Source organism: Bos indicus, chromosome 16, assembly GCF_029378745.1.
Source record: "Bos indicus isolate NIAB-ARS_2022 breed Sahiwal x Tharparkar chromosome 16, NIAB-ARS_B.indTharparkar_mat_pri_1.0, whole genome shotgun sequence".
In the NCBI taxonomy this organism is placed as follows: Eukaryota; Metazoa; Chordata; class Mammalia; order Artiodactyla; family Bovidae; genus Bos; species Bos indicus.
The window spans coordinates 5,089,398-5,103,141 of NC_091775.1; the positions used below are offsets into that span (position 1 = coordinate 5,089,398).

At 39.5% G+C, this 13,744-nt stretch overlaps 1 protein-coding gene across 1 annotated transcript in view; it reads left to right on the plus strand.

Annotated features, from left to right (window-relative positions):
- Nucleotides 1-13,744, plus strand: part of LOC139176308 (C4b-binding protein alpha chain-like) — a 62,750-nt gene that overhangs the window by 21,984 nt on the left and 27,022 nt on the right. Inside the window, exons 5-8 of the mRNA XM_070767882.1 lie at nt 4,639-4,724; nt 4,892-5,086; nt 7,972-8,154; nt 9,524-9,721. Coding sequence (XP_070623983.1) covers nt 4,639-4,724; nt 4,892-5,086; nt 7,972-8,154; nt 9,524-9,721 — 662 coding nt within the window. The remainder of the gene's footprint in view (nt 1-4,638; nt 4,725-4,891; nt 5,087-7,971; nt 8,155-9,523; nt 9,722-13,744) is intronic.

The window sequence follows — 13,744 nt, forward strand, 5'->3', positions numbered from 1 at the left end:
TGAATTACAGTATTTTTTTCTCACTGTGTCATCTTTCCTTTGACTTGTCATCCTTTCCTTTCACTTTCCTTCCTCTTTCTTGCCAAGCAAAATGTATGTGCCATATATGTTGAACTTATCAATCTTTTTTTTTTTTTTTAAAGGCTTTTGGATTTGAGTTATAGTCAAAAGGCCTTCCTTGCTTGAAGATTGTAATTATCCACAATTATTCAACTACTTTTATGGTTTAATGTTTTAATTCAGAGTTCAGAGGCACTAGCCAATTTTATCTTTCCTTAGGTGGATTTCATATTGTCTTGCCACCATTTATTAAAGTCCATGATTAATTCTCTGGTTGGCTTCCCTGGTGGCTCAGATGGTAAAGCGTCTTGGAGACTGGGATTCAATCCCTGGGTTGGGAAGATCCTCTGGAGAAGGAAATGTCATCTGAAAATAATGATACTATTATTTTTCCTTTCTAATTTTTTTTCAGCATTTTTAAACCATATATATTTTTTGATCTGTTTTAGATTTACAGAGAAATTATGAGGATAGTGCAGCTACCTCCCATATGCCCTATACCAAGTTTCCTCTAGTGTTAACATTTAACATCAGTGTGACACCCTTGTTACAACTCTTGAAGCAGTATTGAGACATAATCATTAGCTGAAGTCTGGCCTTTATTCAGATTTCATTCAGTTCAATTCAGTTCAGTCACTCAGTCATGTCCGACTCTCTGCGACCCCACAAATCGTAGCACGCCAGGCCTCCCTGTCCAACACCAACTCCCGAAGTTCACTCAGACTCACGTCCATCGAGTCAGTGATGCCATCCAGCCATCTCATCCTCTGTCATCCCCTTCTCCTCCTGCCTCCAATCCCTCCCAACATCAGAGTCTTTTCCAATGAGTCAACTCTTCGCATGAGGTGGCCAAAGTACTGGAGTTTCAGCTTTAGCATCATTCCTTCCAAATAAATCCCAGGGCTGATCTCCTTTAGAATGGACTGGTTGGATCTCCTTGCAGTCCAAGGACTCTCTAGAGTCTTCTCCAACACCACAGTTCAAAAGCATCAATTCTTTGCCACTCATCCTTCTTCACAGTCCAACTCTCACATCTATACATGACCACAGGAAAAACCTTAGCCTTGACTAGATGGACCTTTGTTGGCAAAGTAATGTCTCTGCTTTTGAATATGCTATCTAGGTTGGTCATAACTTTCTTTCCAAGGAGCGGGTGTCTTTTAATTTCATGGCTGCATTCACCATCTGCAGTGATTTTGGAGCCCCCCAAAATAAAGTCTGACACTGTTTTCACTGTTTCTCCATCTATTCCCCATGAAGTGATGGGACCGGATGCCATGATCTTCATTTTCTGAATGTTGAGCTTTAAGCCAACTTTTTCACTCTCCACTTTCACTTTCATCAAGAGGCTTTTGAGTTCCTCTTCACTTTCTGCCATAAGGGTGGTGTCATCTGCATATCTGAGGTGATTGATATTTCTCCCAGAAATCTGGATTCCAGCTTGTGTTTCTTCCAGTCCAGCGTTTCCCATGATGTACTCTGCATATAAGTTAAATAAGCAGGGTAACAATATACAGCCTTGACGTACTCCTTTTCCTATTTGGAACCAGTCTGTTGTTCCATGTCCAGTTCTAACTGTTGCTTCCTGATCTACATACAGATTTCTCAAGAGGCAGGTCAGGTGGTCTGGTATTCCCATTTCTTTCAGAATTTTCCACAGTTTATTGTGATCCACACAGTCAAAGGCTTTGGCATAGTCAATAAAGCATAAATAGATGTTTTTCTGGAACTCTCTTGCTTTTTCCATGATCCACGGATGTTGGCAATTTGATCTCTGGTTCCTCAGTCTTTTCTAAAACCAACTTGAACATCAGGAAGTTCACGGTTCACGTATTGCTGAAGCCTGGCTTGGAGAATTTTGAGCATTATCTTACCAGCATGTGAGATGAGTGCAATTGTGTGGTAGTTTGAGCATTCTTTGGCATTGCCTTTCTTTGGGATTGGAATGAAAACTGACCTTTTCCAGTCCTGTGGCCACTGCTGAGTTTTCCAAATTTGCTGGCATAATGAGTGCAGCACTTTCACAGCATCATCTTTCAGGATTTGAAATCGCTCAACTGGAATTCCATCACCTCCACTAGCTTTGTTTGTAGTGATGCTTTCTAAGGCCCACTTGACTTCACATTCCAGGATGTCTGGCTCTAGGTCAGTGATCACACCATCGTGATTATTTGGGTCATGAAGATTTTTTTTGTACAGTTCTTCTGTGTATTCTTGCCACCACTTCTTAATATCTTCTGCTTCTGTTAGGTCCATACAATTTCTGTCCTTTATCGAGTCCATCTTTGCATGAAATGTTCCCTTGGTATCTCTAATTTTCTTGAAGAGACCTCTAGTCTTGCCCATTCTGTTGTTTTCTTCTACTTCTTTGCATTGATCGCTGAGGAAGGCTTTCTTATCTCTCCTTGCTATTCTTTGGAACTCTGCATTCAGATGCTTATATCTTTCCTTTTCTCCTTTGCTTTTCGCTTCTCTTCTTTTCACAGCTATTTTTAAGGCCTCCCCAGACAGCCATTTTGCTTTTTTGCATTTCTCTTCCATGGGGATGGTCTTGATCCCTGTCTCCTGTACAATGTCACGAACCTCAGTCCATAGTTCATCAGGCAGTCTATCTATCAGATCTAGGCCCTTAAATCTATTTCTCATTTCCACTGTATAATCATAAGGGATTTGATTTAGGTCATACCGGAATGGTCTAGTGGTTTTCCCTACTTTCTTTAATTTAAGTCTGAATTTGGTAGTAAGGAGTTCATGATCTGAGCCACAGTCAGCTCCTGGTCTTGTTTTTGTCGTCTTTATGGAGCTTCTCCATCTTTGGCTGCAAAGAACATAATCAGTCTGATTTCAGTGTTGACCATCTGGTGATGTCCATGTGTAGAGTCTTCTCTTGTGTTGTTGGAAGAAGGTGTTTGCTATGACCAGTGCATTTTCTTGGCAAAAGTCTATTAGTCTTTGCCCTCCTATTAGTACTGCTTTTCAGTTTCAGGATTCTATCCAGGATAACATGTTACTTTTAGTTGTCACATTCCCTTGTACTCTTGGCTGTGATAAGTTCCGAGTGTTTCGTTGTTTTGGGTGACCTTGTCAGTTTTCAGGACTACTGGTACTTTGAGGATGCCCCTCTGTTGGAATTAGTCTGATGTTTTTCATGGTTAGACTGGAACTGAACACAGAAGTTGGCAGTCAGTGGATGAGGGTTAGGTACTACTGTTTGCTCTTAGACTCAGCATCCTTTTTCTCATTATTATGCTAGCAATTTTATCTCAAATAAAATACTTATACTGGCCTTTGCTTTCTTCTTCTTGACTTTAGCAGAAACAACTCTAATATTTCCCGCCTAAGTTTGGTAGGGCTCTGTCTCCACTGTTTCCCATTATATTGGACATTTTTGCTAAGAATGCTTGATTTTTTTCAAATGTCATTTTCTTCTTAGATTTATTCATGTATGTATTAATCTGATCAGGCTGTCACAGCAATAGAAATTTATTTTTACAGTTCTGAAGCCTGGAAGTCCTAGATTTAGGTCTGATAGCATTCAGTCACATGGCCTTCCCTCTGCACATGCATGAGGTTGAGAGAGAGTGAGCTCTGTGATGTCTCTTCTTATAAGAACTCTAATGCTAGTGAATCAGGGCCCCTCCTTTATCACTTAATTTAGCCTTAATTACTTCCTTACTCCAGATACAGCCATACTGGGGTTGAGGGTGTCAATATATGAATTTTGGGAGGACACATATATTCAGTTCATAACAATATATTGTATATTGATATGTTTCCTAATTTTGAAGATTTCTTTCATTTTTTGTATAAACCTATTTGATTATGGTATGTTTCTCTTTTGAAGTGTTTTTAAATTTTGTTTATTTTATTCAGGAACTTGTTATTGATATTCAGGATATATTGATATATAATTTTTTTTTTTTTTTAAGTAACAAGTTCTGGAAGAATTACTGAGACTTGTTTCAAGGGCAAGAATAACAAGATGATATATAATTTTTTTTTTAAAGTAACAAGTTCTGGAAGAATTACTGAGACTTGTTTCAAGGGCAAGAATAACAAGATGATAATCAGGAAGTTAGTGATTTATGAGAGTAAGCCAAACTCTAGTGCCAGAAGAATGATTCAAATTAGAGGTCAAAATTGTTTTGTTAATCAGCAATTTATCTGGATCTTCTATTCAAATGAAACAATATAGGAAACTCAAGTATATTTTTACTCTTTTGTATTGCTTTATTTGTAGCTTGTTAGATAAAGAGTTTAAGTGGAGTTCTAAGATTCTGAATGCAAACCTTGACATTTACTTTTTTTTTTATGATGAATATATGCCCTGTAGAAAAAGCTTAGTAACATGGTTTAAAAAATAAGTAAGTAAAAGAAAAATGGAAAAATAAGGCTTTCTCCTTGATATGATGAAATTTAACTCCACATTGGCCTAAATGGTAATTAGTAATCAAGAGATCATTATTTTTTCATTTTTAAATGTTGAATAAAATTTCTTTTCATCCAGACCTTATTAACTGGAAATTTACACTTAGAATAAGACAAATTCCACTAAAATCTCTGGCCTGTCTTATTCAGATATTTCTTGATTGGCTCACCTACTAGTCATTGTGAGATCCAAGATAAAGGAGTTGACTGGAGTGATCCTCTCCCTCAATGTATAAGTAAGTAAAGACTCCTTATGACTTGACTATAAACCTAAACCATGTTAGGTAATAAAACACCTGTGCCTCTTTGTTGCTTATTGTACACTCCATTAGAATTTGCATCATGAGTGTTAGATTTGTAAGTATGCCTTCCCTCATTATTTCTTCCTCTTCATTCATCTCAGTTGTCAAGTGCAAGCCTCCTCCAACCATCAGCAATGGGAAGCACAATGGTGGAGATGAAGATTTCTACACATATGGCTCTTCTGTCACCTACAGCTGTGACCCTGACTTCTCAATGTTAGGCAAAGCCTCCATTTCTTGCAGAGTGGAAAATAAAACAATAGGTGTCTGGTATCCAAGCCCTCCTACTTGTAAAAGTAAGTGACAATACTGAATGTATTAAAAGAAATGGAATGATTCAAAGACAAACTAATCAAGGCAAAGTTAAATTAATTCACTTGTTCAGCTACTCATATGCTATTATTAGTCAGAAAGCATAGGCTATACTGCAATAATAATCAATACCAAATCCCCAGATTTTTTTAACAGTAAAAACTTTGTTTTTTGTTTGGTTTTTGTTTGTGTGTGTGTATACATATATATATATATATACACATATATCAGTCAGTCAGTTCAATCACTCAGTCGTGTCTGACTCTTTGCAACCCCATGGACTGCAGCATGCCAGGCCTCCATGTCCATCACCAACATGTAAATGTATGAAAGTGAAAGTGAAGTTACTCAGTCACGTCCGTCTCTTTGTGGCCCCATGGACTGTATGTAGCCTACTAGGCTCCTCCGTCCATGGGAGTACTCCAGGCAAGAGTACTGGAGTGGGTTGCCATTTCCTTCTCCAATGTAAATGTATACATATATACACATTTTAATTTTTTTTTAGGCTCCTTGTTAGTGCACAGCTCACTTGGGAAATCCTCTAGAGGGCAGTCATTTACATGGTAATCCAGATTGTTTATATTTTCTGACAACTCCCTCACAAAACATCCAAAATCTCGTCTGTTCTGTACATCTGCATCTAAATTCCTGTTCTGCAAACAGGCTCACCTGTACCATCTTTCTTGATTCTGCTGCTGCTGCTAAGTTGCTTCAGTCGTGTCCGACTTTGTGCGACCCCATACACGGCAGCCCACCAGGCTCCCCCGTCCCTGGGATTCTCCAGGCAAGAACATTGGAGTGGGTTGCCATTTCATTCTCCAATGCATGAAAGAGAAAAGTGAAAGTGAAGTTGCTCAGTCGTGTCTGACTCTTAGCAACCCCATGGACTGTAGCCCACCAGGCTCTTCCATCCATGGGATTTTCCAGGCAAGAGTACTGGAAAATGGGTACATATGCATTAATATACAATATTTTTGTTTTTCTCTTTCTAACTTATTTCACTCTGTATGACAGACTTTAGGTTCATCCACAGCACTACAAATGACCCAATTTTGTTCTTCTATTTTTTGGCTGCAGAAAATAGCACAACATTGTAAAGCAATTATACGCCAACAAATAAGTTAAGGAAAACCACAAAACTTCCACAATCAGTTCATCAGGGGATGTGAACAAGTAGACAGTCCTGGGCTCATATGTTCTTTGACTTGGAAGTAAAATATCTTGCTTTTCATTAAAAATTTTGGCCAAACTAGTCCCTTGTTTCTGCCTAGTATAAATGAAATAGGAAATACAGTTTTCTGTTTCCCTGGAACAACTAGAAATATGGGTGGACACCACACTTGTAATGTTAACCACGTATGTATACAGGGCACACAAAGTCATACCAACGTTAGCAGATCAAAAGTAAAAGATAAGCATAGAAGATATTTTACCTTTCATTTCTAAAAGCCATGCCAGGATCAGGAGTGACTCATCTTACTGGTATAAAACACCTCTAATTGTGGCATTTAATGGACTTTAACAACACAGTGTCATTTACTGTTTTGATTTAGTACAATGCTGGGGCTAAAGAGATAATTGTAAAGAGTTCAAAATGCCTACAGTCTCACTGCAAGAGCTGGAATTGACAGGACCTGAGGCTGGAAAGTTTGCAGGGCTAGGTTATGAAGGACCTTGTGTGTCTTCAGAAGTTCAGAACAGACAGAATGTCTGTGAAGGGCAGACATTGACAGGCTTTAACCAGGGGAGTAAACGTGCTGCATTTTAGAAGGAGAAGTCTGGCTATAGAGTGAGCAACAGTTTGAAGTGGGACAGAACTTAACCCATAGACATCTGCTGCAGCTATCCAGCCAAGTAGTGAGGCTGGTTTCAGCCGAGGCAATGGCAGTTGGCCTGGAGAGAAGTTGAGAAATGCTGAAGGAATTAAAAGTGGCAGGACTGACAGGTCTTGATGACTGATGGCTGTGGGGTGGCGGGGGAGGGGGGATTTGTTCTGTGCTTGTGATCTGGGATGCCCTGGCTGCTCTACATCACAACCATCACATCAATACTATTGGCCACTGAACATGAAAGTGAAAGCTGCTCAGCTGTGTCTGACTCTTTGCAACCCCATGGACTGTATAGTCCATGGAATTCTCCAGGCCAGAATACTGGAGTGGGTAGCCTTTCCCAACTGGCCACTGACCCACCACCAAAATCATCCAGGAGTGTAAGCCATTAGAAGAGGAAGATTTTGGGGTCTTTGGAGTTTGGGTTTTAGATATTGATTAGGGGTTTTTTGAGATATTGACACATAATATTAATTTCATATGTAATCATAGTGGTATGATATTTGTGTATATACAGTGGAATTGATCATAATAAGTCTAGTTGACATCTTTCACCACACATAGTTACAAAATAATTTCTCTTGTGATGAGACTATTAAGACTCTACTCTCTTTGCAACTCTCAAATATGTATTGCAGTGTTATTAACTATAGGCACCAGGCTGTACATCACATCCCCATGACTCATTTATATATCTGGAAGTTTGTACCTTTTAACCCACATCACTCATTCCCATTGCACATTTCCCCCTCTGGCAACCACCAATCTATTCTTTGTAATGATGAAATGGGTTTTTCAAATACTTTCTTCTTTGATGAGAAATATTAGGACTTTATCCACATGGACTAATATGACAGGACCTCATTTTGCTGAGATTCCTAAGAATTAAAAACACATACATAAAGCTTTAAAATATTTTCTTTGTATGTACTTGATGTAGGCTTGTATCAAGTCTCCCTGAGAACTATATATCAATAGTAATCACATCATTATTGCCATTTCTCTTTTATAACTCATATGTCCTTTTTATGCTTCGTTAGATATAGTCTGTCACAGACCACGAGTTCGAAATGGAATCATTCTGTCTGGATTTGGACCCATCTATCACTACAAAGACTCTATTCTGTTCAGCTGCAAGAAAGGTTATATCCTCAATGGAAACAATTTAATCCATTGTGATGCTAATAATGAGTGGCATCCTTCTCCTCCCACTTGTGAACTCAGTGAGTATACACCAAAGGGATTTTCATAATTGGCATCTAAAGTTATCCAGGAATATGGGTGTAGCATGCTCACAGGCACAAGCCCACTTAAATCCCAAGAGTCATTTTACATTAAATTAGTACTTTTCTCTAGTTTTCTCATGTCGGGAGAAAGGTTTTTTCCTTTCTTTTTTTCCTTTTCCTGCTAGTAATCTCTTTGTGTTATCTGAGGGTTTTCTATACATATACATCAAACAGTTTTGAGCCCAGTGACATCACAGACATGGCAGATTTATTTATTCCTTACAAAATATTTCAGTAGACACTAGTAAATTGTCTCATCCTAACAAAATAAACATATTCTGAGAATTTTTTGAAAGATGGAGGTAAAATTCCTTCAAGATGTTCCATTTTAAAATTTGCACAGAGATGCTGTATGGGCTAATGTTGGCCTTGATACCTTGAAGTTTTAAATACATACAGCTCAGTCATAAGGTTAATGATACTTATTGCTAAGAATTATTAAGTACTTTATATCAAGCATTGTTTTAAGTACATGACATCAATTAATTCATTTAGTATTTACCATGATCCTAAGAGGTGGATATTACTTTTTTAAAAATCACATTTTAATGATGACAGAACAGAGTGATTAAGTAACTAGCACAAGCTTATATAGTTATTTGGCAATGGAAGCCACTGCTACATTGTGATATATTCATTTCTTTCTGCCATTAGGAGAAATAGGTGATGATTTACATATGTAGTGACAAAATTTAATAAATATGTGATTTAAAAGATCTGTACCCTTTCTTCAATCCATATATACCTTTGGCATCATATCCATTAGGGAATAAAAGCAGAATCCAATATTATGTGAAACAAGGTTTAAGCTCAAATCAGAAGTTCCTGGTGACAGTGTTATAGTATCTGTATAGTATCTGGGGAACACAAAAACTCTTATTCTAATTCCCTTTTAGGCAAGGAGAATCAGGCAAACACTTCGTTTATTTAGCAGCAAACTTGTGCTGTGTATCCTCAGTGATCTCTGATGCTCCCATGCTGAAGTACTTTGACATGGAAGGAGAACTAAGCTCCTGGAGGTTGACCCAGTAATCTAGATATTGCCCCTTTCTGCACCATGGTGTGTTGCCTCAATAACATCCTCTGGATTGCTGTGTGCTTTGAGTGCTTGGCAATAGTCTATCAGAGGTTGATGCTGTCAAGTCTGTTCCTAGAATTCCCATCTAACCTTTGCCATCTGTTTCTCCCTCAGTTAATATGAGCTACCTTTTCTGGGGATAGGGGCGGGTGTGTGCCAGGCTTATTGGGTCAGTCTGCCAACCCCCAAAACAGGTTTCTTTCATCCTTGCATTTTTTTCATGATCAGATAGTTGTATTGGGTTACCAGACATTCCTCATGCTGTCTGGGATGGAAAAGACAACAAGCTAAAAAATCAAGAGGTATTTGAAGTTGGGACTGAGTTGAAATATCAATGCAAGTTTGGCTACAGACCTATTCCAGATGAACCTCTGACTTTTACTTGTCAGAAAAATTTCACGTGGACACCATCCAAAGGGTGTGAATGTAAGTAAACTTTGTTTTGTGTACTCTAATTTGTGGTATCTTCTTTTCCACTGAAAATGTTGAGCATGTGCTCGGATTTTGTACTTTACTGGTTACAATTGCTTTCTTAAAATGTATGCTTTGAAATACTTCCAGAGTTAATTTATTGGATCTTTGCAAATTAGTAGAGGAGCTATTTTAAAGGTCATTCTGAAGACTGGGAGAGCTAAAAAATCATGTCCTTCATGATTTTTCGAAGGGCCTCTGCCCCTTCGAATTCAGCATCAAATGAAAAATCAACTTGGGTATCAAATATGGGTATCACCTTTATAATTGGTAACCCTCTAGGGCAGCTGTCATTTATATGGTAATCCAGATTGTTTAGATCTGTAACAACTCCAGTGTAAAACCTCAGTGGTCAGTTTTGCAGGCAAAATGAACAAGGAATCAAAAATCTTTGACCTGGAAATGGTATATCTTACTTTTCATTAAAGTTTTTTGGTTAGTCTGGTCCCTTTTTGGGGCTTCCCAGAAGGTGCTAGTGGTAAAGAATCCATCTGCCAATGCAGGAGATATAAGAGATGTGGGTTCAACCACAGGGTGGGGAAGATCCCCTGGAGGAGGGCATGACAACCCACTTCAGTGTTCTTGTCTGGAGAATCCCATGGACAGAGGAGCCTGATGGACTTCATGGGATGTGTCCATAGGGGCACAAAGGCACACAACTGAAACCACTTAGCTCACACACACACACACACACACCCGTGTGCACACACACAGAAAGAATACCCTATCGCTGCCTAGTGAAAAATAAATAAAAAATATAGTATTCTGCTTCTTCTGAAGCAACTGAAAACATCAATGGACATCACACTAATGATGTCAACGGGCCTACAGGACAAAAAAAAAAAAAAAAAAAGGAAAAATCATACTGACATTAGTAGATCAGTAGTAAAAGGCAAGCAGAGAAACCATGTTCACAATCTTCTCTGGAAAAATCAGAAGGGAGGTTATGTAAATTTCAGTGATGACTTGGCTTCCTGGTCTAAAACTTATCTTTACAGCAATTAACATCACAGTGTCATTTACATCTTCATTCAGTACAATGCCAGGCCAAGAGAGCATTTTTGTTTTTTAGTCACTAAGCTGTGTCTGACTCTTTGGGACCCCACAGAATGTAGCAGGCCAGGCTTCCCTGTCCTTCACTATCTCCCTGAGTTTACTCAAATTCATGTCCATCAAGTCAGTGAGGCCATCCAACCATCTCATCCTTTGTCACCCACTTCTCCTTTTGCCCACAATCTTTCCCAGCACCAGGGTCTTTTCCAATGAGTTGGCTTTTCTCATCAGGTGGTCAAAGTATTGGAGCTTCAGCTTCAGCATCAGTCCTTCCATGAGTATTCAGGGTTGATTTCCTTTAGGATTGACTGGTTTGATCTCTTTGCTGTCCAAGGGACTCTCATATGTCTTTTCTAGCCTGCAAGTGCTGAAATGGACAGGACCTGAGACTGGAAAGTTAGCAGAATTAGGTTATGAAGGAACCTGTGTATGACTCTCAGGAGTTCAGTATGAAGATGAAGGGGAGACAGTGAAAGTCTTTAGCCAGGGGAGTAAATGTGCTGCATCGTAGAAAGAGAAGTATGGCTATAGGTGGGCAACAATTTGAAGTGGAACAGAACTTAACCCATAGACTTCTGCTGCAGCTATCCAGCCAAGTAGTGAGGCTGGTTTCAGCTGAGGCAATGGCAATAGGCCTGAAGAGAAGTTGAGAAATGCTGAAGGAATTAAAGTGGCAGGACTGACAGATCTAGATGACTGACCAGCTGTGGGGTAGCAGGGGAGGGGGAGGTTTGTTCTTTGCTTGTGATCCCTGATGCCTCTACATCACAACCCTCATGTCATTATTATTGGCCACTGACCCACCACAACAGAAACAAGACCAAGAGCTGACTGTGGCTCAGACCATGAACTCCTTATTGCCAAATTCAGACTTAAATTGAAGAAAGTAGGAAAACCACTAGACCATTCAGGTATGACCTAAATCAAATCCCTTATGATTATACAGTGGAAGTGAGAAATAGATTTAAGGGACTAGATCTGATAGATAGAGTGCCTGATGAACTATGGACAGAGGTTCTTGACATTGTACAGGAGACAGGGATCAAGACCATTCCCATGGAAAAGAAATGCAAAAAAGCAAAATGGCTGTCTGGGAAGGCCTTAGAAATAGCTGTGAAAAGAAGAGAAGTGAAAAGAAAGAAAAGTAAAGATATAAACATCTGAATGCAGAGTTCCACAGAATAGCAAGGAGAGATAAGAAAGCCTTCCTCAGCGATCAATGCAAAGAAATAGAGGAAAACAACAGAATGGGAAAGACTAGAGATCTCTTCAAGAAAATTAGAGATACCAAGGGAACAGTTCATGCAAAGATGGGCTCGATTAAGGACAGAAATGGTTTGGACCTAACAGAAGCCGAAGATATTAAGAAGAGGTGGCAAGAATACACAGAAGAACTGTACAAAAAAGATCTTCACAATCAAGATATCACGATGGTGTGATCACTCACCTAGAGCCAGACATCCTGGAATGTGAAGTTAAATGGGCCTTAGAAAGCATCACTATGAACAAAGCTAGTGGAGGTGATGGAATTCCAGTGGAGCTATTTCAAATCCTGAAAGATGATGCTGTGAAAGTGCTGCACTCATTATGCCAGCAAATTTGGAAAACTCAGCAGTGGCCACAGGACTGGAAAAGGTCAGTTTTCTTTCCAATTCCAAAGAAAGGCAATGCCAAAGAATGCTCAAACTACCACACAATTGCACTCATCTCACATGCTAGTAAAGTAATGCTCAAAATTCTCGAAGCCAGGCTTCAGCAATACGTGAACCATGAACTTCCAGATGCTCAAGCTGGTTTTAGAAAAGGCAGAGGAACCAGAGATCAAATTGCCAACATCCACTGGATCATGGAAAAAGCAAGAGAGTTCCAGAAAAACATCTATTTCTGCTTTATTGACTATGCAAAAGCCTTTGATTGTGTGGATCACAATAAACTGTGGAAAATTCTGAAAGAGACGGGAATACCAGAGCACCTGATCTGCCTCTTTAGAAACCTATATGCAGGCCAGGAAGCAACAGTTAGAACTGGACATGGAACAACAGACTGGTTCCAAATAGGAAAAGGAGTACGTCAAGGTGTATATTGTCACCCATATTTAACTTATATGCAGAGTACATCATGAGAAATGCTGGGCTGGAAGAAGCACAAGCTGGAATCAAGATTGCTGGGAGAAATGTCATGTCATGTCATGTCATGTCATGTCATCAGATATGCAGATGACACCACCCTTATGGCAGAAAATGAAGAGGAACTCAAAAGCCTCTTGATGAAAGTGAAAGTGGAGAGTGAAAAAGTTGGCTTAAAGCTCAACATTCAGAAAATGAAGATCACGGCATCCGGTCCCATCACTTCATGGGAAATAGATGGGACAACGGTGGAAACAGTGTCAGACTTCATTTTTCTGGGCTCCAAAATCACTGCAGATGGTGACTGCAGCCATGAAATTAAAAGACGCTTACTTCTTGGAAGGAAAGTTATGACCAACCTAGATAGCATATTGAAAAGCAGAGACATTACTTTGCCAACAAAGGTCCTTCTAGTCAAGGCTATGGTTTTTCCAGTGGTCATGCATGAATGTGAGAGTTGGACTGTGACGAAAGCTGAGTACTGAAGAATTGATGCTTTTGAACTATGGTGTTGGAGAAGACTCTTGAGATTCCTTGGACTGCAAGGAGATCCAACCAGTCCATTCTGAAGGAGATCAGCCCTGGGATTTCTTTGGAGGGAATGATGCTAAAGCTGAAACTCCAGTACTTTGGCCACCTCATTTGAAGAGTTGACTCTTTGGAGAAGACTGATGCTGGGAGGGATTGGGGGCAGGAGGAGAAGGGGACGACAGAGGATGAGATGGCTTGATGGCATCACTGACTCGATGGACGTGAGTCTGAGTGAACTCCGGGAATTGGTGATGAACAGAGAGGCCTG